The sequence below is a fragment of the Carettochelys insculpta genome, chromosome 17 (genome assembly GCF_033958435.1).
Source record: "Carettochelys insculpta isolate YL-2023 chromosome 17, ASM3395843v1, whole genome shotgun sequence".
NCBI classification, from domain to species: Eukaryota; Metazoa; Chordata; order Testudines; family Carettochelyidae; genus Carettochelys; species Carettochelys insculpta.
In genome coordinates this window covers 10,176,305-10,202,878 of record NC_134153.1, presented here as the reverse complement: position 1 = coordinate 10,202,878, position 26,574 = coordinate 10,176,305, and the positions used below count along the sequence as shown (strand labels likewise).

The window sequence follows — 26,574 nt, the reverse complement described above, 5'->3', positions numbered from 1 at the left end:
TCTGTTATTCTGAAAAGGGCTTTTAGCTCATGGTAGAGAACATGGCTCCATACAGGAGCTTCTCTTGAGCCACCATTCAGCAGCTGTGAGAGCTGAAATATGGATGAATTCCTTTTAAAAAAAATAAATCCATTGATGTTCTATTGCAGCCCTCAGAATGCACCTACAACACCACCTCCTTTAAAATTCTGTCTCAAGTGTTCAGGGTAATAGCCAAAGTTTCATCTCAGGAGTTTCAAATTTCTCCCCAGTTTCCATGAGCTGTGTCATCACATTCTTTATCAAAGCAGATTTGGGGGATTTTTTCTCTCTCCTGGGGAAAGGAACAGCATTCTACTAGGTCAAGCCCTTTGGATAGTTTCTGTGTGTGATTAACAAAGCATTCCACTAACTAGCTCATTGGGCATGATTTCTCCCTGAACTACCAGAAGGAGGTGTTCACAAAGGAGCAGAAAGTGCAGCCTCTATTAAAAAAAATCATAATCAGTTTAATATTTCTGTTTTGTGGTGTTTCCCTTTTCAGCGTTCCCTCTTCTCCACCAAGTGTCGTGCTTCTGAGGGGTACCACTTGAATTATCTGCCATTATACAATGACAAAGTGTGGGGATGGATCCCAAGCACTAGGTCACATAGACTCCATTTAATTTGTTTCTGCCAGTATGTGTCAGCTCAGTGTTACAAGAGAAATGGCCTGGTAAACAGGAGGACACTTTAAAGGCATTTGCTGTCTCATGAATGGAGAACCACCACTCACAGCAACAGATCTCTGGATACTCTAGAAAATCCCTCCAAAGGCACAATGAAACAATAACATCATATTTTTACATCACTCCAGAAGCTGCTTCCTGTGCCCAAGGCTTTTTCAATGCCTTGATGCTAAGATGAAAAAGGAAAAGCCACTTGCACTGTAGGTAGACAGAGTTGTCACCTGCATCCTTGTGTGTAGAGGTACCAAATCTTTTCCAGGCCAGCTCATTTTTGTTTTAGCTCTTAGATCAAGCCAGGGAGTCAGATTCTCCACTGAAGTCGAACAAGCTGCTTCGATTCATGCCACCTGAGCATAAGGCTGGACCCCAGGTCATCAGCAGGAGGGAATGAACATACCACCATACAGGCTAAGCTCATGGGCTCTACTGAATGAGCTAGAAGTGAGGTGCCTCTCAGCCCAGGCTGTAGAGCAGAGACTTCATTCTCCCTTGTTAGGTGTTTCAGTGCCTCTGAGGTTACATAGGGATTCCACCCCATGATCCATGTGTAACCGCAGAGGTGCTGAGACAATTGACATGGAGAGTGAAGTCTCTGCTCTACATCCTGGGCCAAGAGGCCATCAAATTTTAGCTCCAGTGGTAGAGCACAGGACTTTAACCCCTTAGGTTGCAGGTTCTTTTCCTCCTCCTGACAACTCGGGTGCATCGGCCTTACACTTGTTAGACATCAACACCTCCCTGCTCCTTTGCCCACTCTAGATGAAGCAATTTGAAACTCTGTTTGGCAAAGGAAATTGCAGTTATGATTGTTTCAGTCTCTCCTGGGCCTGCTCCTGAATGCACCTCAGGGACATCAGGAACAAGCTAAATGACTCAATGGGCATGGAGATACCTACTTGTATGCATAAATCAACATTTTGGTATGCACTTGCAAAGATCATTTTCCAGGTGCAAATGCAGATTATTTCAGTCATGTCTGTATTACTGACACCTACTATTGGAAACGTATTTTAAAGGCCCTTTAAAAACAAATCCCTAAATTTGCAGAACCAGTTATACAGTCTGTAGTTCCTGTAAGCAGAAAAAACTCACCTATACTTTTCCACAGAAGACACTAACAATGACTCCATTTCATGCACAGCCTTAGTAGCCCCATGGGCTTTGCCTCTCTCTGCAGCAAATTCCATGGCTGATTAAAGATGTTTGTTCCAAAGGGAGACTTCTGCAGCGCTCAGTGGGTGAAAGGATGGTATCTGTGATAAAAAGTGGGGAGGGAGAATGCAGGAATCATGAGAGAGGAATTTTCAGGGCTCCTCCAGGGATTTTGAGCCCCTCAGTCAGCAAAAACAACAAAAAAGGAGCATTAGCAAATCCTAAAGAAACAGAAAGCATCCAGGAATGATGGAAAAAGTGGTCTGGTTGTTTAGTTTGTTTTATCCTAGCATTAGGAAGAAGGGCCGCATGAATTGAAAATATACACTTAAAAAAATTACTGAGGCAGAGAGAGCAGTGTGAGGACATAGGTAGTGTGGAGACCTGGAACAAAACTGCCCGCAGTTCAGGGGTGGGGGGAAATGAAAAACGACTCAACCATGTTAAAGAAAACGAGCTGTTTTTCTTGCTAGAGGAGCATTTATTGAAGCATGGCGGGTTGGAAAGCAGAAGAACCAGATATTTGCAGAAGATTTTACAGGACGGTGACAGCTTTTCATCTTAACGAGTGAAACAAAAACTAAGCACCTGATCCAGATAAATTTACATGACTGAGCCTTACTCGGCCAAGTAGTTCAACGGAAATCACTTCAGACTACTCATCTGAGTAAGGAGTGCAGGACTGGCATCTCTGTATCAGGAAGAAGCACAGCACATCTGCTTTTTGGAACATGGTTTAGCACTGAAGGGAGGATGATATGTATTTCTATTTTTGCATGGTTCAGGTGGAATCTAATGTGTTTTTGTAACGGTCACCATCTGGGCCAACCCACTGGGGATTGAACCAAGGACTTAAGAACTCAACACAGGTGTCTCTCCAGCTTGAACTAAAAACATAAAACTAATGCTACTGGGGTGGACCAAAGGTCCATCTCTCCCAGTATCCTGGCTCCCAAGAGCAGCAAATGCCAGATGCTTCAAGGGGAATGAACAGCACAGAGAAATTATCAAGTGATCCATCTCCTGTTGTCCAGTCCCAGCATCTCGCAGTCAGAGACTAATGCCACAACAGACCCATATCACCTGTGGCTTGGACAGAGAGTGCGCCACATAGCACTTCCCAACAAACGGGTAACACTCCTTTTACTCCTTGACCCCACAAGTTTCTTCTTTCTTGTTTCCCCCTTTTGCTGCAGCCCTCCCCTTCTTTCCTCCCGGAGAGGGAGTAGCAAAAACTATTCATCTCCACCCTCCTACTGGTTTCAGGGTTGAATAAAACAGAACCAACCACATTTTGCAGAAGGAAGCCATCACAGTTTTAGCCCTTGTCTGATTAAATGAGCAAAACCTGAAACCATTGACTTGAATGTTTCCAAACACTGAGTCTTTGAAGAAGATGAGACCTGCATTCTGAACTTTGAATTTGTGAAATCAAACACCCTTGCCCAATTCTGGGCATCTCCAATCCTCTACCATAGGTTTGGCCAACCCACACATGGGAGGAGGTAGAGTTTACCAGTGTACATTGCTAAAGAGCCACAGTAATGTGATAGCAACCCCCATCAATCACATCTCATAGAGCTGGAAGGGACCTTGGGAGGTCATTGAGTCCAGTCACCTGCCCTCTTGGCAGGGCCAAGCACCCTCACTGAGAGATTTTTTTTTTTTTTAAAAAACCTACTTGCCCCACATACCCCCCCCCTCAAGGATTGATCTTGCAACCCTGGATTTAGCAGGTCAATGCTCAAGCCACTGACCTATCCACTCAGTGCTTCCCTCACCCTCTATGGGCCCCCTCCTCACCATGATCAGCTGTTTCACAGCATGCAGGAGGCTCTAGAGAAGGAGAGAGGATGCGGTGGGGGGACTGGAAGGGGCGGGCTTGGGGAATTACAGAATCATAGAACTGGAAGAAAGCTCAAGTTATCATCAAGTCCAGTCCCCTGCACTCATTACAAGACCAAGCACCACATAAAACTGTGGTTGCCAACTAGTTCTGAAGCAGAAGCAATAGCCGCTATAGCAGTGGCTACTGCTATAGAGACCCATCCACACTATTTTAAAAATACATTTATTCTTCAAGCCAACAAGACAGCCACATGTGACTAGTGATTTGTATGTACACTACAGACTAGCCCATAAAGGGTAAAGTGGGGGCAAGGCCTGGGGTAGAGCTGGGGGAGTTGAACAGCAAGCACCCCTAGCATGTTGGAAAGGTGGTGCCTGTAGCTCTAGCCACAGAGTTAGCACCTAAGCGAGGAGCCACATATGAGCTTCTGAAGAGCCACATGTGGCTCCAAAGCCACAGAATGGCCACCCCAGCCTACTAACTAAAGAGCTGTAGTGTTAATATCAAGTGTCTTGCCTTAAGGAATCCCCCTTTATCATTAACGCTTCCCCCCTCTTTCTGAGTGCAGGGCATTGAGTAATGGGGCTGGTTCCATGCACTTCAGAAGGGGTGGGGCCTTGACCAGAGGGGTGGGGCTAAGGGCAGCCAGCCCTCAGTGCCACCCAGACTGTGCTGTTTGGGGCTCCACTGGAAATTTGAAGTGCCCAGAGCCCCAGAGCAACGCCCTTCTTATCCCTTCCCCGTTGGTGTGTCTGACTTGGTGAGTTGTCTGCCCAATATGATGGGGCCACACTGTAACTACACAGTTAAAATGGGTGCTGTGTAACATGACATCTAGTGTAGCATCATCAACCAGCACTGTTTTATTCAAACAAAAGAGCATTTTTCATGAACATTTGGAAGGTTGTCACGATACATCGTACCTGATTTCACACCAGGACAAGGAAATGGCCAGGAACATAAGGGAGAAATGAAAAAAATATCTTTCAGGCCTGTTATGTGTTTTATGGAGCTGTAAGGTTTTCCAAGGCCGTGGAAGTTAGTGTAGTTGTGCATGCCACTGTTTGTGCTGGGTTTGTCATTGCTCATTTGAATCTGCCTCTCCCATTCAGGTATCCCCCCAGCAAGTGGCACTGGCACTTTGCAGATCTATCTAATCGACATCAATGATAACGCTCCTGAGCTTCTGCCAAAAGAGGCACAGATCTGTGAGAAGCCAAACCTGAATGTCATCAACATAACAGCCGCAGATGCTGACATCGATCCAAATGTTGGGCCCTTTGTCTTCGAGCTGCCAAGTGTGCCAGCTGCAGTCAGGAAGAACTGGACCATAACAAGGCTAAATGGTAAATGGGGCAGGTGATCCTGAGGACATTTGGAGTCCTGTTGGCTAATGAGGACCGCAGCATTTCAAACTTCCCTGCTTCTTTATCTGACTTTTTAAAAACATATTCTGGTCAACATTATAGACAAGCTAGCTAATCAGAAATTATTTGTATCAGACCTGTGGCATCATTCTAGGAGCTGTGGCACTTCCCTTTTTTTAACACTGTTCATAATTATGAACGGTTATCCAGCCTGAACTGGATATAAATCACCCAGAATAGCCCGGGGAAAAAAGCTATTATTAGCCTTTCTTATGTTCCAGTGTAATTGTCATGAGCCACAGTCACGATCAATGTTCATTTCTCTGACCTTAATTGCTTAAAGGCAGCCTTTTATTTTACCATGGAACCAGGCCGGCTAGGTAAGTATGAACATGATGAGGATGTGAAGGATTTTAGATTGTGGCGTGCAACTTCAGTTGACACTAATTGGCCCACTTATTGGAAGGTTCAGCATAGAAGGCCAGTAATGGACCTGTCACGGAACGCAAACGTGTCTTAAAAGTGGTCATCTCTTGTCTTCAAGCTGATCCCTCCAAAACACACTGCCAGGATGACCTGAGACAGCAACTTGTCCTGTGCTTGTTTAGTTGCTTGTTCAGGGATTCAGGCTTGGTCTGCACATAGTGTAAGGATGACAAAGCCATGTAAACAGAAGAATGCTTCCATCTATGCAACTGTGGCTGCTCAGGGATGCAGTGTGGTATAGGGCAGTGTTTGTCAACCTTTTAGTATAAAGTTCCCCTTTTTCAAAAAAAAAATTATAAGTACCCCCAGTAGCTACAATTTTCAAACACGCAATTTTTTTTCTACCATTGCAATACTTTTGTTTAAACAACTTAATCCTAACTGGTTGGTTGGAAGAAACTGCCTCTAGGCAATAAACTTGTCATCCTAATTATGATTGTGAAAAAAGGATAAATAAAAAAAATTAGAGGAACCTCAACTCCATCCAATTTTTTAATTCATAAAAAAACAGTTGAGAAACAATGTTAATGTACCCTCTGGAAGAGTTCTGCATACCCTGAGGGCTACACATACCCCTGGTTGAGAGCCACTGATTTAGTGACAGAAAAAGCCCTTCTATCATTGTAGATTGCATCTATACTATGAGGTTATACCACATATCTACAGCACCATCCCTGTGCTGGTGTAGTCTCCATAGCATAGGCCTAATCTCAGTCTTCTAAACTGCCAGCCCAGCACTTCTCACAGGCTATGTCTACACAGCAGCCCTATTTCAAAATAAAGTATTTCAAAATAAAATATTTCAAAATGGCTATTTCAAAGTGTCTTATTTTGAAAAAAAACCACAAAAATAAATTTTGAAATAGCACCAGCTGTTTCAAAGTAGCAGTTCTGGACACATATGCCTATTTCAAAATAGTGCCATAGGAAGCCATTATGACTTATTTTGAAATAGCACGTATTTTGCCCTATTTCACAATATCTTATTTTGATATAGGCGTTATTCCTCATGGAATGCGATTTACCGAAATCAAAATAATGGACCCGCTCTTTTGAATTTATTTCAAAATAGCATGTGCATCATTAAGACACTGACAAAGTTATTTTGAAATAATTTTGCCATGTGGATATAGCCACAATCATTAGATGGTATATGGGCAGAGTCCCAGCATAGTGGCCTGGGTACAGCCCAGCACTGGGAAGGTGCAGAGGCATTTTTACCTCTAATTACCCAACTCTGTCCTGGCAATTTCAACATTATCATCTCTGCTTCACTATCTCACTGTTTCCTTGCCATCAATTTTTAGAGTCAAACAACTGACTACTGGCTTACTAACAACATCAAACAGAGTTAATAGTATAGGGAACTAGTATAACAGTAAACGCTTTCATATCTGGCAGCCCCAGGACCAGGAGGTTGTTGGATATTCAAATATTCTGGATAAGAGAGAGATATTACGTGGCAATGCAGAATACTGAAGAAGAGCAAGATTAGATATTAAGAAACAAATAAAAATGCATGCAGAGTACTTGATTTACCAACAACAGCAGTATTGTACACTGTAAACTTATACTGTATGTGCTGTATTTATTTGTATTTACTTTCACTATACTATATTTATGGAAATCATAACTAAAATTTATGTATGGTTAAAATGCCACTTGTTTGAGAGTTCCAGATGATAGAAAGCCGGATATGAAAGAGTTTACTATACTTGGAAGTGAAGAATGCATGACACATCTTGTTCGTCTTGGCAGGCTACCCATTCAACAAGACTTTAGGGAAATGGTCTGAAGCCCAAGTGGTTCAGATGTAGAGTAGCCTGTCTCACTGAGCTAATCGGATAGTGATATTTTCAGGGCATTAATGTTGTTTTTAGCATTCCTGCCAGAGTTGCAGTCACATCTCTGTCTGTTTCTGTTTCCCCCAGGTGACTACGCCCAGCTCAGTTTGCGAATAATGTATCTGGAAGCTGGCATGTATGATGTCCCAGTTGTTGTGACGGATTCAGGGAACCCTCCGTTGTATAACACGTCCATCATTAAAGTAAAGGTGTGTCCATGTGATGAGAATGGAGACTGCACTACCATTGGAGCTGTTGCTGCAGCTGGACTGGGAACTGGTGCCATAATAGCCATCTTGATATGCATCATTATTCTACTAAGTAAGTGTTGCAGCAAGTAACACATGGGCAGAGATTTTGAGTGAAGTGTGACATTGAGAGTTCAAATGACTCACCCAAGGTCTCACAGCAACTGAGTAGCAGAATACATAATAGAAACCAGATCACATGCCTGTCTGTCTATGATGCATGCAGACTGTTGCTCATAGCCATTAGAAACCAAGTGCCTGGCTACTGATGTACCCATCACATAGTACTGCCTGTTTCTAATGTTGGATTCCAAAAAAGCTGCAGCTACTCCCATCACTTGTAAAAATTCAAGCTCGAAAAACATGCCAGAAAGATATGTGAAGTTCTTTAAGGCAAAGACATAAACATACACCCTCCCCCAAGCTGGCTGAAGCAAGCATAGTAAAGTCTAGCTCACGTATTTAAAGAGTGAGAGTACAAGTGGATCCATTGTTATGTCATGCCTTTTATAGGCCTTTCTATTATTTCGTAACAGAATTAAGCTTCATCTATCTGGCAAATGATTAGATTTTTAGAGGTATTCAGGTGTTGCACCATTCAGCATTGCAACCTTTAGCTGATTTAGGAGATCAAATCTCATTTTCAAAAGCTTGAGTAGCACTGTCTTTCAGTGAGAGACTCCTACATGCCTAAGTCACTTTTGAAAATGAAACTTGGGCTCCTGAATCAGTTAGTGAAGCAACACCTAAATACATTTGACAAATCCTAGTATCCATCTATTACCATTTACTTCTCATGCTAGCTAACCACCTTCATTCATTTGTAGAGTTACTGTTTTCGGGGGAGGATTCTAGGAATGGCAGAAGTAGAGTTCTGCCCTTGTGCTGTATTTTAATTCAGGTTCTTGTAAAACCCAGATCACTATCCTAACTGAGCATAGCTCTTATATAGTCAGCAAGAAGCACTTACAACTTGAAGGCCTGCTAAAAGACTTGAGCCAGGCTGCATCACAGTTGTTTAAGGGGAAGATGCCCTCTGTCTAGCGGCATTGGCATTCCTGGGCCTTCATGAGCACTAACTGTAATGCATATGCATTTACAAATAAAAATGATATCATTATAACTTCAAGCAGGAGTTGGCACAGTAGGGATGGATAAAAAGAAGCGCTGAAATGTACAGTGTGGTAAATATTCATCAGGACCCACAGGATGAAACTGTTAAAGTTAATGGGAGTTCTGGTGCTAAATCACACTTAATATTTACCCCTAATGTGTTTAATGGAGAGCAGGCAGACCAGTGTATGCAGTGAATGTTGCCTAATATATATATGCTACGGTACATTAGGATAGTGGCATGCCATTGGCCAGAGAGTCGACCCTCTAGGGCTTGAGTTTCAGTGATGGGAGTACACAGTTGAATATGTAATTAATACTTGTGAATGCCAAGATGGAGCATTAAAGCAGGGTATTTGCATCTGCATATGCCCAGCTCTGCACCTAACAGTCCATGTGCACGTAGAAAAAAATTCTTATGAAAATGTGGTGTTTGTGTAACAAAATGTCGTGCCCATTTGTCACTCTTCAGCTCTGGAAAGCAGTCGCTTATCAGCTACACCGGGTACAAAGAATGATATGATCCCTATTATATGATTCCCTGTAAGTTGAGTGCTTGAGTGTCCACCCAGGAGAGATTCATTTGCTGCCCAGCTGATTGGCAGAGTGCCCACTGTCAGCAGAATGTGTTTCTGTTGGTTGTGCACATCCACATATGCCTTGTGCACATAACAAAATTTATTCTGTGCATGGATGAAAAAAATTAGAGGGACCTTTGTTCCCTACTTCTAATTTTTAATGCTTTTTTATGGCTGCATCTTTCCAACACAAGAGTAAGTTGCAAGTAGGGGTAGCTGCCGCACGTCCATTTGCACATAGAGACAGGCAGTGGTGTGTCCAGGCACAGTGCTATTGTGTGCAGCAGGGCTGTCTTTTGTAATATGCAGGTGTGCTTTTTGCAGGTGCATGATGTGCATGCATAGCAATTAGGCACAGCTAATTTAAGCCCCATCAGATGAAATGTTGGCCTTTAATGTTGACTTCATAAAAAAGAGTGAGGGCATAGTAAAGCTTTTCCCCAGAAGTAACAGAAGCACAAGACTTCATTTTGCTGTCTCCTATATAAATCCAACTCAAAAGTATGATTTAAACACTTGAAAATTCTATTGACTAAAATTAACTTCAGCTGACAGACACTTGATTTATGATATTCCTTTTTTCATTGTCAGATACATTAGCCCATTTGAAATTATGGTTTTCATTACAAAAGCTTATTTTTACATTCATTGTAATTCTAATTGGCTTTTTTATGTTCAAGAGCTGCAAAGACCTCTCTCAGTGATGAAAAATGTAATTTGCGATGAGAAAGCTTTTCAGTTACATCGTTCTACTGTCTCACCTCTTTATTTTTAAAGATATATTTTATGCTGTGACCTCTAAATGATGATGTGGGACAAGGAACATGTAATTTTTTGCTCTGCAATTCCATTCTGGAATCAGGCAGGTCAAGCTTTAAAAGTCAGACGGAGCAATAGGATATGCTAGTTGTGGCTGCAAGGAGTAGAAAGTTTCTTTTACCGTGGTGTGATTTTTCTTTTTCCATTCATACCTGACGTATTACTGCCAGGATAACACATTTGAGGAAAGAATGATACAATAAAAAACTGGAAAGGGTGAAGACAGTAGATTTCAAGAAAAACTACATGCAGAGTAAAAATGGGTTTAACAGCGGTAATATAGCTTCCCATTCTGTCGAGTGAATAGAAGGAAGAGGTAGAATGCCCAACATCTGCTATTGACACTTTGAAGGTCTTTTTTTCAAGGTAGCTGTAAAGGCATTAATGGCATCATTTTTCCAAAACACAATGGAAAAGTAGCATTAAAAAACCACCCTGCTAACCATTGTAATATTCCCTTTGTGTGCCAGGTGGGAGGATTGTTGTGAGAGACTTGGCGGAAAAACCATGAAAAAAGGACTTCTGTCATCTGCTAAATAGTCAAGAGGTTTTACATCAGAGAAAAGAGTTCCATGTTTTTTTCAGATTTTCATTGTACTCCAGAACAGATCTGGGATATGCTGTAAAGAAATGCGGAAATATGTGCAAACAGTTCTGTTAGCTGGCAGGCAGGGATGGCAGCCAGTTGGCACACCATGGCAGTAATTAGTTGTCCAGTCCTCTCCTATTCACTTCAATGAATTCTTGTTGGGTATGAATACTCTCACGCTCGGAAGAAAAGAAAAGAGGAAGAGCTCAGATCTTCCTAACCACTTGAGATGAAAGGATGTCAGAAAGCTTGTCTTGATTGCAAGTCCCTTAGAGTCCACATAGCCCAAGTTTGTCTCATTTTCTCTCTTGTGCTCAGTGAAGTGATGCTGAGGCACCCTGAAGAGACAAGGAGCAAAAATATTTTAAAAACCACAGTGCAAAATATGAAATGTTCATTCCCATTACTAAGCTACATACCCAGGAAGAGCTAGAGCAGCCACATAGAATTTGAAAACCTTGCGTTCTCCCTGCAAGCGTCTCTTCACTTGGGAAAAAGGTGTGTTCCTAAGTCAAGTGTGCATACGTTAGACCTAACCTGGGGTAAAACCTTCATGAAGACAAGGTGATTTGTGATTTTAACACAAGTTAACAGGTGAGGAAACGACTATGGGGACCCGAAGGTATATCAAGTCTGCTAACTTGTGTTAAAACAACAAGCTGCCTTGTTTTCAATGGAATTTTACTACATGCTGCTTTGCACCTTAGCTATCAGGAGTTAAGAAGGCATTTTTTCCTAGTGGAGATATGACAGAGCCATAATCCCAGCTATGTATCAATTATTTGAGTAAAAGCTGGAATAATGGTGGGTTTGTTTTTAAGCTAACAGGAACTTTTATAATGAGAGGTTGTATTGCCTGGTGCTCTTTGAGATGTGCCAGAGTCCTTATTGCTGTTCACGTATCTCATCCTTTTCAGAAAGTACAATCCCTGGGGCATGGGGCTCTGAAGAACAAGGTTAGGGAGCTAGGAAACTAGCATCATGTGTAATAGTAACAGAGCCATAGCCGTGTTAGTCTGTATTTTGTCAAAACAAAAAAACAGACATGTAGCACTTTAAAGACTAACAGAATAATTTATTAGGGGGTGATGAGCTTTTGTGGGATAGACCCACTTCTTCAGATGTATAGCCTTACCAGAACAGACTCAATATATGAAGCCCAGAGGTCCAAAAATTGTCAAGGTTGACAAATTAGAAAATTTGTTATAAAGGTTGTCAAATCAGATAAAAAAGCAGAAAGAGGAGGGTGAGGGGTGGGGAACTAATGTTTTGTGTAACACTGTTTAAGTGGCAAACATCCTCCCATGATTTCAGAACAATTTTCCTGCCTATACTATTGTGGCATCTGAACCAGGGAGATTAACTACGGCCTGGTATATGAAGACTGATGGCTCAAGAATTTATCTCAGTTTTATCAAACTTGGTATTGCACTCCCTTCAGCTGCAAAACCCACCACCCTTCCTTGAAAGATCCCAATATCCAAGTAGTCACCAGAAAGCCTACATGAATGCTGTCATTAATGTAAGTTTGGAAACAGAGCAAGCCCCCCCCACCCCAAAAAAAGAAGAAGAATGAATCCAAACCGGCTTCTGTGGATTGTTATCTACCCTGTTACATCCATCTAAGTACACTGCAAATCATTAAGGGGGAAAAAGATCACAGCATTGTCATTGCATAAACTCATGGGGCATTATTGTTCTGCCACTGAAACTCACCCATTCATGGGAAAGTGCTCTGCATTAGGCTGGGGCTTCTTTGCTTCTTAACTTATTCATGCCCCTCTCTGTTGGCCCTGCATCTGCCAGTTCTTACAGGCCCTTTTGTTTTAGGATAAACACTTGGAGAAAGTGATTGTTCTCCTATTTTCAGTTCATTTTTTTTTTAACTTATGCATGATGCTCCTTCCAACCTTAGCCAGAATCAATGTGCTTAAATGAATATGGATAGCTCGGAGTTTCTGAGAAATCTACACCCCTCACACACACTGATCTAACCCTCTTTTAGTCTCAACAAGCAATACAGGTTAGAACTGCATGCAACTTACACGAGCCTGTAAGTATTCTTCCCCAGTCACAGTTGTGCTGGAACAGCATTTCAGACTGAGGTTGCTGAGCCGCACCCTCCCTTACCTGTGTCTGTGCTCCTCAACCCCGTAGAGCTGGGGCTAGCAGACAGAACCCTGGGACTGACGGCTGAGCTCCTAGCAGTGGCCAGATGGAACCCATGGCCTAGTGGGACCCATGGATGGCAGCTGAGAGGGACCCACAGTTGGCAGGAGGTCTGGCTGCCAGGACCGTTTGTGGCATCCATGTGGGGCAGGCAGCCAGGACTGTGGGCAGCAGAGGTGCAGGACCTGGATGTCCAAATCCTGAGAGTGCTGCAGTAGCCCTGTTTCTCACAGGGCATATAATCCATGATTAAAGTTACAGTGTTTGCCGTTTATACCAGACATGTTTGGTTCAAAGGTACAGTTTGAAACAGTCAGAGGCCTCTAGCATTGGAGGTCTTGACAAGAGCTTGGAGAAAATTCGGTGTGTGGATTTTGGTGGATTGAAGAAGTGGTTCCATTTTTGTCTAAAATACTTCAGTGCCAGAGAAGACAGATAATAATGATGTTATTACCCAGTGAGTGGGTGGGGGGCACCAGGTTCAGGGAGAGACCATAGTGCCCCATCCTTGCTTCTCTGGATATTTAATTACTTATAAAAAGTAGGACTGCTTCAACAAGGCAGCTTGAGAAATGTCTAGCCTATAGCCTATTTAGGACATTCACCCAGGGAAGAAGAGACATGGATTTCAGTCCTTACTCCCCCTTCAGTGGGGCTCTGAATCTGACTCTCCTACATCTCAGGAGAAAGCCTTAGCTGCTGGGCTAGCAACAGGGGCTGCCCCTTGTGAACCTGGCCCTCTGTTTGCATTGTTTTTCATTTGAACTACTTAAACTGAAAAGTTTCTTTCACCCAGTCATATAATTTTTGTGGTATTTTTGAAGAAAATATTCTGACAAGTTTGGCTTTCAGTTCCACTCCTAAGTGTTTGTTTTTTTATTTCTTCAGCACCACAGGTTGAACATCTCTAGTCTGGCACTCTCTGTTCTAGCAACATCCATGGTCTGGTATGATTTTAGTTAGCCGAATGACCACTTATCATGTACCAAATTTCCTTCTGTTTGTTTACATCCCCCAGTCCTGGGTCTCAGTGTTCTGTGCTGTAATTTACCCAAAATGTCTTCTGAGAGCCCAGTAAGCAGTGGAAGTGTTGGTAATGCTGCTAGACAACATGGTAAATGTGTTCATAACCAGCTTTCTATCAACCAGAACTCTCAGATAACCAGCATTTTAACCATAAGTAAATTTTAGTTACCTTTTCCATAAGTACAGTATAGTGAAAGTAAATACAAATAAATACAGCAACTACCGTAGAAGTTCACAGTGTATAATACTACTGTTGTTGGTAAATAAAGTACTCTGCATACATTTTTGTTTGTTTTTTAATGTCTAATCTTGTTTTTCTTTAGAGTTATGCATTGTTAGGTATGTCTCTCTTTTACCCAGAATATTTGAATATCCAGCAACCTCCAGATCCCGGCTCTGCTGGATATGAAAGAGTTTACTCTATTTGACCTCTCGGGGTTTAGCAAATTCTCTGGTTTAGCACTGGTCAGGTCCCAATGGTGCCAGACTAGAGATGTTCAACCTGTACCAGCAAACCAAAAAGTAAGTTGAGTGCCCAGCTCTGTTTACAATAGCATTGACTGCTAACAGCAGCATATAAATGTTGCCCTTATAAAATGTAACAAACATTCTGGATGAATAAGCTAGGACATGGCTCTTTGCAAGCAGCCATATCCATCTGTTATGGAAATAGGGGAGGGGAAAGGTTAGATTGGTTTAACATGTTCCCTTCATCCATGGGCTTGTGTGAAATCTCACTATTCGGGCTTGTGTCATTCACTGTTGCAGCCATGGTCTTGCTGTTTGTGGTGTGGATGAAACGCAGGGAAAAAGAGAGGCACACGAAGCAACTTCTCATTGACCCTGAAGATGATGTGAGGGACAACATCCTGAAATATGACGAAGAAGGTGGCGGAGAAGAAGACCAGGTGAGGAGAGCTGAACACTTGGTTCGGGATTGTTTAACATCATTTCTCTGCATCTTGCGAGCTTCAAATCTTCATTCTGCTCATAAGTCTGATACTTTAGATAAGTGGTGGCCACCAGGCTTTTTCTGGCCAAAGAGTAGCTACTAGATTTATATTAGCCATCACAGAGATGTACCAGAAGCTACACTTTATAGTGGGATTTTTTCATTAATATATATGCACAGGTTTAAGTTCTTTCCTCATGCATGCCTGCACAGCTCTGTTGGCTCCAGTGGCGTTGCATGAGCATATATAAGAAGCAACCTGAGTCCACCATATCTAGCTGAAAGAAGGTAACATCGACAGTATGTTTACAGGCATTTTGGATAGTGATGTGGGACAGGTGTAGCATTCATTCACATAAGCCCACCTATAGAGGAAAGAATGATAAACCAACATATTGACACTAACATATTAACAATATAGCTATTACTTCAATAATTAGAAGTATGTATTTTCCCATTTTCCATTTAGATATCTTCATAAAATCTGATAGGAGGTATCATCCTCCTTTGGGTCCTGTAGCCCCAGGGTTTGCTTGAGCTTTTAGCTTTTTTTCTCTATTCCTTAACAATTTCTAATGCGCCTCTCATTTCTCTTAATTTCTGATCTTAATATGTAAGCAATGTCTAAATATGTTTGGGGATTTTCTTTTCCACAGCTAAGCTGATAAGGGAAAAGCTTTGTTCCATAGTCAAACTGTGTGTAGGAACATGCGTGCATTTGTGTGTGTTCTGTTGTATAGGAGGGGGAGATTTACAGGTGAGAAAGAAACACTGATATAGCCTGTGTGTGTTCCATTTGTCCAGGTATAATATAATTATAAGATATGGATCTGGGTCTGATGTAAAGTGGTAAATTGCTTGTAAATTTGTTCATGAATCATAGTATTTTCGAGACTTTTCAGAATGTATTAGTTTTCTTTTCTCTCTTTCTTTTTTCTTTTTATTTCTCTTACTCTGCCCCCTGGACAGTTTTACCCACAACTAAGATACCTGGCTTTTTCAGGTGGAGCTATACAAGAAAATGTCTCATTACAATCTCTCTCAACCAATTCTAAAATAGATTTTCTCAAAAATATGTTGTTCATAGAGACTACATAAAGTTGTGAGGCAGTATAAATGATTTGTCAGCATTTGTTGGATGTGGGCTGCATAACTCATTTGTCCCTTCATATATACAGCTGCACGATGTCAGATTAACTGTTGATGTGAAGGGATTCAACGCTAACAAAGTCAATGGAACTGAGCCCTTTTATTATTCCAGAATTGAATGTGGACAGGGACTGCAATGCAAAGGGCAAACAGAACGGCCCTACCATTTCATGTTCCTTTAGGTATATTATTATTCTAACATCGCTTTTGTTGTAAAGGGAATTTTTATGGCTTATATTATGGGAGTGTTTAAGATTCCCAGTCCTGAATAAGGACCACATTGTTCTGTGTACTGTAGAAACACAGAATAAAAAAACACAATCCCTGTTCAAAGAATTTCCAATCTAACTATAAAGACAGTACATAGGTATAGACAGACAGGAGAATACAAGGGAACAATAAGTCTGTATTGGCCTCAGTGTTGCATTAACATCAAAACGCTGAATTAGTGACCTCAGTCACTCCCATTTAAAAGAATCCACAGTCTACTCCAATTGCTTTCCCTACAATTACAGAACCCACTTTCCCATCAATGGGAATGAAGCTTCTCCTAGTCGAGGTCCACCTTGATGATCTGTGTGGAGAACTTGGGCCAAGACTTGGAAAAAGTTTCATTGATGTATATGAACAGGTTCAAGTTCTCTCCTCATGCATACCTGCATAACTCTGTTGGCTCCAGTGGTTTTGCACGAGCGTATATAAGAAGTAATGTAAGCCCATTTTGCGCAGCTTGGACAAGAAACCTTGGATAGGACACTTCCAGGCATGGGACACAGGTGCCTTCACAATTAGCATTTCTTTCACTTTCTTCTTTTTATTTTCAAAATCACTAAGAAGTTATTTATAAGCTTAGAACAGTTACCCAGCTTGCTTGGGTCCTGAAAGAGGGACTCGGGGGAAGGGGTGCAGGAGTCAGGGTTGAAGGTGAGAAGGAGCTCAGAGCAAGGGGTTGATGTGAAGAGGTGCAGGACTCAAGGAGGCTGAGGGTGTGGGATGTGCAGGAGTCAGGGCAAGGTGTTAGCTATGTGGAAGGGCTCAGGGCAGGTGGCTGGGAGGTGTTGGAGGGCTGTCTGGCCAGCAGCTGCTCTGCTGAACTGCGCTGCCTGGCCATTGGTGGCTCCCTGGGACCATCCTTGGTGGCAAAGGGCCAATGCAGTACACCAGCTGTCTGCTCTCTGGGAGCAGTGGAGGGGGGCAGCTGCTCCCTGGGAGCAGTGGAGGGGGGTTGCACGGCCTCCCTGGACTCCACTCCACCCCCGCCACTGTCCATTTGGGACTGAGTCTGAGCGCCGGGGCTGCAAGTGGATTGGGCTGCAACTGTGGGCCATGGGGGCCACCATAAGGGAGAGGGAACTATGCCCAATACCAGCATGGGAACCTTACCCATGAATAGTGGCTGGCAACATTCATAACCGCCTCGCCCCCACCATGGGCCTTACAGGTATGGTCGCCCCCCTGTAGTCCCTGCCTTAGCACTTTATGAGGAACAATACCATTCCAAGCAAATCCTGTTTTCCTGGCACAGTCAAGCCCCTTTACCTTACTTTAAATTTCGATAGGAGGAAACTGCATACCCAATTTGGTGGTGCTACCACGAATGCACTAATTGACAGATGGATGGACAGAGACAGACAAACACAAACTCTCTCTAATATATACAGTAGTAGATAACTGCTCTTGTAGATTTAACAACCCAAATCCAAGAGCACATCCCTATTCAAGACACAGGTTAAGCAACAGATCAAAGTCATAAACATTCAAACTAGATGAAAAATCTGGTTTCAAGCAACTGCAATGTGATTTTAGGAAGAATTATTTAAAAGTAGCGGGAAATAGCATTCAGCAAAACACCAAAAGCTATGAATTTGACATATTACCTAGTGCTTGTTACGGGATATAATCTTACTCTCATTTTTGCAGTAATAAATCTAAAAGAGAAAAACCAATTCATTACAAAAGATCAATATCCATACATGCTATTCAAGTTTTTTGTTTTAATCTATTAAAACACAGAAATGTTGTAATAATACTGTGACCAATACTTATTTTCAAAGTCGTCATCATCAATAACCATGGGCTCAGCGCCCGTTGGTGTCTGATGCGTCTCTCAGTCTTTCTTTCCATCTTTCCCTGTCCAGTGCAGAGTGGGTTAGTTTCTGTAGACTAGCTCCGCACCAATCTACTATATCATCTGTCTATTCTCTGTGGAGTCTGCCTCTCCTATTTAAACCGTCCATTATGTCAAACACCAGGGTCTTGATTTTTCATTCGTCGTTCATTCCGCAAATATGCCCAGATAGTTGTAGCTTCCCTTTTGTAATCTTCTGCAGCACGTTCCCCTTTGGCTGTATCTTCCTATATAATTCCTCATTGGTGACCTTCTGCATCCATCCTGTTCTCAGAATCTTTCTATAACAAATCCAATATTCTTCTTTTTGAATCTTTCGTTATAACCCATGTCTCACATCCATACAACATGCTGCTGAATACACACATTTTCAAGATGCTCAGCTTCCTTCTTAAGCTAATTGCTTTGCTTTTCCAGACTTTATCCATCACCTTCAAACTCACTCTTGCTTTCACTGTTCTAGTTGCTATTTCCTGCTTACCGTCTAGACCATACGTGATGTTGCTCCCCAGATATGTGAACTTCTCTACATTTTCTAGTTCAATACCATCGACACTGATCTTCCTTCCTATTTCCTTATCTCCAAATACCATTGTTTTTGTTTTATCAATGTTCATAATCAGTTTGTATGGCTTCTCTTCTTAGTTTAACACCTGCACCGTTTTTGCTAGCTTCTCCTCATCTTCCTCAACTATATCATCTGCGAACCTCAAGTTGTTAATTCTTTTCCCGTGCACAGATATCCCTTTTACCTCTTCCTTGATCTTGTCCATCGCTCTCTCCAGATGTGCAGTAAAGATGCTTGGCAACATTGGATCTCCTTGTCTTGTACCTCTACTTGTTTTAAACCAACTTCCCAGCTCCCTGCGTGTTCTCACCACTGCCGCAGCATTGTCACTGATATCCTACAACAACTGTATCAGTCTGCTATCCACTCCATATGACTCCAACACCACTCAAGTCACTTTCTGATCGATACTATCAAATGGCTTTTGAAAACTGACAAAGCAAGTGTATACATTCTTGTTCTTTCGTCGAGCTTTTTCCGATATCAGTCTTAATGCCAATATCTGCTGTATGGTACTTCTATCTTTTCTGAGCCCTGCTTGCTCATCTTCTATATGTTCTCCTATCTGCGATCTTAGTCTCTCAGTCAGTATCATCATCAGCACCTTGCCTAGATGACTTGTTACGGCAATCGTTCTGTAGTTCTTGAACTCCACTGTACTTCCTTTCTTGGGTATTGTCACTAGCACAGATCTTGTCCATTCCTTAGGCACCTTCCCTTCTTTCCATGCTATATTACATAGTCGGTGTATTTCCTGAATCGTGTTTTCTCCACCATATTTGATCATCTCTCCTGTGATCTTATCATTTCCAGGGTTCTTGTTGTTCTTTCGTCATTTCACTGCTTGTTCTACTTCGTCCTTGGAACTATCAGTCTTGATCTTGATGCTCGGCGGAGATGTCTCTTTCAGTTCAGTCAGTCTCTCTGAGACACTCAGGTCCAACTGTGCTTTGTGTAGATCAGTGCAATATCTCATCCGTTGCTGCACAATCTTCTCCCTGTTCATGAGCACTTCTTCATTCTCAACTTTGATTGCCATCTGCTTTGGTTGCCATTTCCTATTAATATTCCTAATTATCTTATACACCTCCCTGGTCTTACATTCGCCATAATACTTCTCTATATCTTCGCATTGCTCCTCTAACCATTTCTTCTTATCCTTTCTGGCTGCTTTCCTTACCTCACTGCATTTCACCCTATATTGCTGTTCTGCCATCTCAGAGACATCTCTTCTGATCTTCAACGCTCTCTTCTCATGAACCAACTTCAGTGTCTCCTGGGTAATCCACTTCTTATTGATCTTTTCTTCTTCTGGAACAGTCTGCTCAATTGCCTCTTCTATTCCTGCAACTCTCTTATTTAGGTCTTTCTCTGTGGTGATATTCTTAATCTTCTCTTCGAGCACTGCTCTGTATGCATTCCCTGTTTCTTCTTCACATAGCCTCACCACGTCTCTTCTTTTCTTAAACTGTGTCTTACATTTTCTTTTGAGTTTTATCTTGATGTTTGCGATCACTAGACTGGTCTGAGTCTATATCCACTCCTTGGAAAGTTTGGCACTGCTGTACTGATGTTATCCATCTTCTTATCAAAATCATATCTATCATGTTCTTGGACTTCCCGTCATTCGATCACCACGTCCACTTCCTACAGTCCTTATGTTGGAATCTCGTGTTGCAGATCACTACCTCATGCTCTGTAGCAAACTCAAGTAGTTTCTCACCTCGTTCATTTCTTTGTCCATATCCAAACCTTCCCATGACTCTCTCCCAACCTTCATTATCTGTTCCAACCTTTGTGTTCCAATCTTCTCCAATGATCAACACATCTTTCTTCAGTCTCTCCTCCACCGTCTTTGTCAAGTCTTTATAGAATAGCCCAGTCTCTTTCTCCGTACTGTCCGACGTGGGTGCATAAATTTGAATGACTGAGATGTTGAACGGTTTTGCTTCAAATTTTGCTTCCATCATTCTTGCACCCACCAGTTTGTATCCTAATAATGCTCTTCTATCTGTTTTGCTAAGAAGGAAGCCAACTCCTGCTTCATGCTTCATTTCATTTCCTGATCAAATGACTTTGCAACCGCATATCTCTCCTGATCCTGTACAGCGCATCTCTGCCAGTCCAAGTATATTGCATAGGTATCTCTCCATCTCCTCCAAAGCAGCTCTAATTTTCCAGTTGCCCACAGTGTTCGGACATTCCATGTTCCAATGGATAGCATATGTGTTAGTTGTAATTTTCTTTCGGTAGCCAACTTATCGACCCAACCCCAATCACTCGATTGGTATCGCAGACCTTGTTTATCCAGGCGACATCTGAGCTGGCATCATTTATCACTTAGTTGCACTGGCATCAGATTTCATTTGTATTGTTGTTTGATGGTCAGCGCATCGACACACATCTGACCAACTCTCCTCCTTCATTCAGGCTTGGGACTGGCATGGGGCTCATAGAGGCTTCATGGCGGAGTTATTTTCAAAGTAAATTATGTATTTAATATGTTGCACATATATAGTACTGAAAATGTTGCTCCTTTATACACAGACACACACATAATGATAAATCCAACTTGGTATCACAAAGATATAATACTGTACAGGGTTCAGCAACCAAAATAGCAAGAAGAGACTTTTTTTTCGAATTCGGTAAAAATTCAATAATTCAAGTGCCCTAATGCATGTGAATACGAGACTGTCTTTAATAAATAACATCAAATCATACTTTTTGTAACCCCTATTTTAAGAACAACACACACAATGATTTGTACTGTGATACATGTTTACTGCAGGACAGACACAAACTTTTTATATATTCTATTTCCTCACACTTTACATGTGCGTGTTTATACCACTATCTTCCTGACTTTCACACCTGAGCCACCTTAATTATGCCAATGAAGAGTCATGTTTCATTTCAGTTTTCTTTCTTAAAATGCCTGTTGCCCTTCACAGTGGGAATGCCGCAAGCTTCCTTTTCCTTTTCAAAATCAAGATTTTTCTTAGCAACATGATCAAAACACAGGTACGATATCATACCCCACAATGCACTGCACATATTAAAGGGGTAATTATCCAGCATTTCAAGATCATATACCATTTGCTGTTTAGATATGAGTTTTTCATTGCTGGGCTTTTAGAGGCACACCATTTATCGAAACTGATTAGGAGTGCTTTTTTTTTTTTAACTTTTCAATTATAGTGTCAGGAGCCTCAAAGAAGTCCTTAAAAAGCCACATGTGGCACCGGAGCCACAAGTTGCAGACCCCGATAAAGGGTATTGAAGTTAATTGTGCACAGCATTTCAAATGTATTTGCTTGTGTAGTGGAGACTTTCTTGACAATCTTTGTGTAAAGCTCTCGGTTTCACTCTGTGGCTCTCCATTTGTTATAGGATTATGATTTAAGCCAACTTCAACAGCCGGAGACTATGGATCACGTACTCAACAAGGCCCCTGGAGTAAGACGAGTGGATGAGAGACCCATTGGGGCTGAACCCCAGTATCCTATAAGACCAGTAATCCCCCATCCCGGGGACATTGGTGACTTTATTAATGAGGTAAGTTCCTTTAGGCTTTCTGTTTCACTTCTCAAGGCTTGTGCAGTCTGTTAATGTTTCTGATGCAAAATGCTTGAAATAAAATTTATCAGCACATGTTCAGTGCTCACAATAGGCCAAAATTCTGCTCCCATTACTCAGACAAATAATCTGATAGAAGTCAGTGAAACTATTCACATGAGTGATCAAAACAGGACCTGGACCCGAAAAGTTTTGAAACCAAAGCCAAATGCAGCCCAAGGTTTATTTTCTAGTTTTCCTGGAATGCCACACCAAGCATGTGGATTTTCATCATTAAAGAACTGTGCGCTAATCTTGCTCCCATTTCAGTGCTTAGGGGTTTTTGCTGTTGCCTGAAATGAAAGCAATGTCTGGTTCTACGGGAGGGTTTTTACAGATGGAGAAGCTGTGGCAGAGGGATTAAATAACTTGCTCACAGCCACAAAAGCTATCAGGAGTTCCTGCCTATCAGTTTACTAGACTATGCCTCCATCTCCAACAAACTCCAGCATGCAAGCCGCTGAGAATTTTCATAAGAGATAAATGCTTATTGCAACTTTACTGCACTTTTAATTCTTTTTAAATGTTTCTCCAATCATTTTTAAAACAAGTGCTTGCAAACCAATCAATGCATTATTTCCTCTGAGACAAAGCACAATTCATTTCTAATGTCAGAAATATAAATGTGGCAGCAATTTTAGTCTTGTGACTGCGTTCTTCTTTATTGTTCTCATTAAATTCTTTCTCCTCTTCTTTTCACTGATATTTGCTCACCTCTGCATGCGGACACATTTCCGCTATTGTTCGGCCCAGTAAAACTAATTACACCCTCTCATGACTTCTGGAAATGAGTAATAAAGAGGAACTTTTGCTATACATCAAATACTTTCCAATTTTATTTTTCCCATATACTGGCCTGGATTTAAATCTATACCCATATCCCAGAATCTCTCCCCTCGCTGAGCCCAACTTGTCCCTAATAGCAGCCTATAAAAGTCAGGGTGAACCAGAAAAAAAGAGACTTCTCTAAAATGTGCCACACATGGATCTAGTAGAGGTGAAGCATAAAATCTAATCCTAACTGGATCAAGGCCACCATATGCTGAACTCCTGTTGAATTTGGTCTAGCTAGATACTTATGGGTCCGATTATCACAGCACCAAAAGAGTTCTGTTAAGTTTTAACAGCGCAATGTCTTGAACAGTCTTGGAATTGCAAAGTATCCCTTTCAGAATTGCTTGGAAGCGGTGTTCGATATTCTGCTTGCAGATTTGAAGGTGCCATTCATCACTGCTCCTGTAGTAGCAGCAGTGCAAACCGGGAGCCTCAGACTCTTTTGAAGCACAGGCCCGGGGCAACTGCTTTCTTGTCCGTCTTCCTCCGTGGGCCTGCTCTGTGCTGAAGTGTGTGATCTGGGAGCAGCACTCAGTTCTGCAGAGACCCTAGAGTGAGGTGGGATGAGTTGTGTCTCTCACTTTTAAGGAAGCAGTCTGCTTTGTCACTCTCTGGTTTTGGGTTTTTATATGTAATCATTGTGAATTCTAAGAAATAAAGGGTGTTACCTTACAACATTCCAGGAAACATATTTATGCTTTTATCTAATCTTTCTTTGTGTACATCCTGAGTGTAACAAACAGCATCTATTACTACAGTTTCTTTGTAATCCCAGGGCTTGAGAGCAGCAGATAATGACCCCACAGCTCCACCATATGATTCCCTGCTGGTCTTCGACTATGAGGGGAGTGGATCTACTGCAGGCTCTGTCAGCTCCCTCAACTCCTCAAGCTCCGGTGATCAGGATTATGACTACCTTAATGACTGGGGGCCTAGGTTCAAGAAATTGGCGGACATGTATGGGGGAGGCGAGGAAGATTAAACTGACCTCATATTCTTATTTAAAAGAAAAATTAAAAAGACGAAAACAGGAAAAAAAAGACAACGAAGAAGCAAGAACTGTACAGAAGTGGCAGCTTTTTTAATTAATATTCCCCGCTGACTGTATTATTTTTAGTGGTGATTTAGGAGGTTTTTTTTTGTTTGTTTGTTTTTTAATGGGTTTTGTTGTGTTTTTTAGAGCTGTCTAGCATGAACACTTGTCTCTGCTGCATTTTTTTTTAATGTCAGCTGGGATATCACTCATTTATCCGCTTTATGACTAAAGAGAGTGAAAGGCACTCTGTCTTAACTTGAATTTCTTAGAACAGAAGCACTGTTTTTAAAATATATATATATATATATTTGAAAGTGCCTTTTGGTACATGTATCAGATTCCCTTCAATCTCAGGAGTGATCTAAACAAACATACAAAAAAAATAAAGATTTCAACCATCTTGGGCAGCACTCTCTATGACCCTAAGCCAGTTCTAGCTGGGAAGGAGTTAACAAAAGGAACCGTGGCGATTGTTTCTTTTTTGCCTTTTTTTTTTAAGTGGGTGACTCATTTTGGGGTGGGTGGGGAAATCTTAACAGCCATCTTTAAGCCTAAGCAGGTGGTGAATTACTCATATTGTTGTATATAATTCAGTTTTATCCGATGCAAAATATTGACTGGCATTTCTCCTGTAGCCTGGTCACACTTGATGTAGCTGCATAGAACTATAGCATTGATAAGCCTTTGGTTATGGAAACAAAAGATCTCAAACAGACCTTACATAAATCCTACAGTAAATCATGAAATGACCAAAGGCCATGTGTTTGGGGTTTTTTAATTTTTTTGCTCTTGGTGTGTTTTTGGCTCCCTGAACCTTTTGAGTAGTGTAAATAAAAGCTGGGTTACATGTTGCCGTCATGCATCCAAAATGATGCTTGTTAGTATGACAAATCAATGCTGTTTTCCTACCTTAACCATATACAGGGACATCACATAATCAGCAACCTCAAAATTAGGGCAGTGTTAATCATATGGACAGCTTATCAGTACATTACCATGACAGTAGGATAAAGTAGGGCTAGTACTATATTAATGCCTTTGAGCATCAGTAGCCAAAGCGCAACTGCATCATGTAACCCAACGAATGTGTCCTTTATATTTGATGGATAGGCACTTCTATCTATATTAAATGTCTTTTGGAGAAGAAAAGCAACAAGGTCCTAGTAAGTATTTTGTGGTATACATGCTCAAACATTGCCAATTAAGCAAGCGGTTTTGCAGCATCCAGACACAACAGCAGTATTATAAATGGTAGCATACTACCTAGTTTATATGTAGGGTCAATTTAACCAATAACAAATAGTTATTAGCTTTTTTATTATTATTACATATTCCTTTACTGATTTGGACTAGTGGGTTTATGTCTAATGTTTGTAAAATGATTTAGCCTGCATGGATGTGTAATATAAACCACATTTAATGGATTATGAGCCACTGAATTCATGTGCTATGAACTCTTGGATTACTTATGTTTTATATTCTGCAGACAATTTTGCAGTGGGTTCACTAAAAATTGTAGAAGTGCTTAGATATATTTTCTTTTCAATCCAAGAATGTGCACAGTATCGGAAGATGATTATCCAGGGGATGATCATGCTTTTTTGATATGTTTATTGAATGCTGAGAGTTAAACCGGGGAAGTGGGAGGGAACGTATGTGTGATAATGAACAGACATTGTTTAAGAGGGAATACTAGGCTGCAGGATTGTGTCTCTAGATTTTTAAAATGCTCCTAGTGCATTTTATATTTCATTGTATCATATTTTCTATAAAATGCAATTTCTGTAAATTAATGAGCATTTGAAATGTGTCTTGTCTGAAATGGAATGTGGTAAAAGTATGCTTGTGAGGACTCAATCGCTATCTTTTATATTATTAATTGCCAAGGGAGGGGAGGGGTCAGTTGGTTTATCCTTTTACTATCCAGGGAAAAAACAAAAAACAAACAAAAAAAAACTCATACAAGTTTCTTGAGGAGAGAAAAGTAGCAGATAATACCTCAGGAAACAATGAGGAGTCTAGTGGCAACACGTCACTGTTGCATCTGGGATGATGTGCAATGAATGCATAACAAATTCTGTAGCTGATGCCTTTCAAAAATAATTACTCCAGAACTGGGACCTCAACCTTCCTCATCTTGCCTCTATGAAAACCTTAGGGCTATGTCTACACTAAAAGCATCTGTCTACAGAAGTTGTCAGAAGAGATGTTCCAACAAAACTTCTGTCAACAGATTGCATCTACACATAAAAGTGGATCATCCTATGACTGTGTCTATTGACAAAAGGGGCCCCGGAGCATCTACATGGCTTTTTTGTTGACAGTTTCTGTTGCTGTAATAC

The 26,574-nt window shown here is 41.4% G+C and overlaps 1 protein-coding gene across 1 annotated transcript in view; it reads left to right on the top strand.

Moving 5' to 3' along the window:
* The window catches only part of CDH4 (cadherin 4), a 769,032-nt gene extending 744,854 nt beyond the window's left edge, over positions 1 to 24,178 (top strand). Inside the window, exons 13-17 of the mRNA XM_075011421.1 lie at positions 4,821 to 5,054; positions 7,493 to 7,726; positions 14,716 to 14,855; positions 22,138 to 22,302; positions 23,972 to 24,178. Coding sequence (XP_074867522.1) covers positions 4,821 to 5,054; positions 7,493 to 7,726; positions 14,716 to 14,855; positions 22,138 to 22,302; positions 23,972 to 24,178 — 980 coding nt within the window. The remainder of the gene's footprint in view (positions 1 to 4,820; positions 5,055 to 7,492; positions 7,727 to 14,715; positions 14,856 to 22,137; positions 22,303 to 23,971) is intronic.
* The last annotated feature ends 2,396 nt before the right edge of the window (positions 24,179 to 26,574 follow it).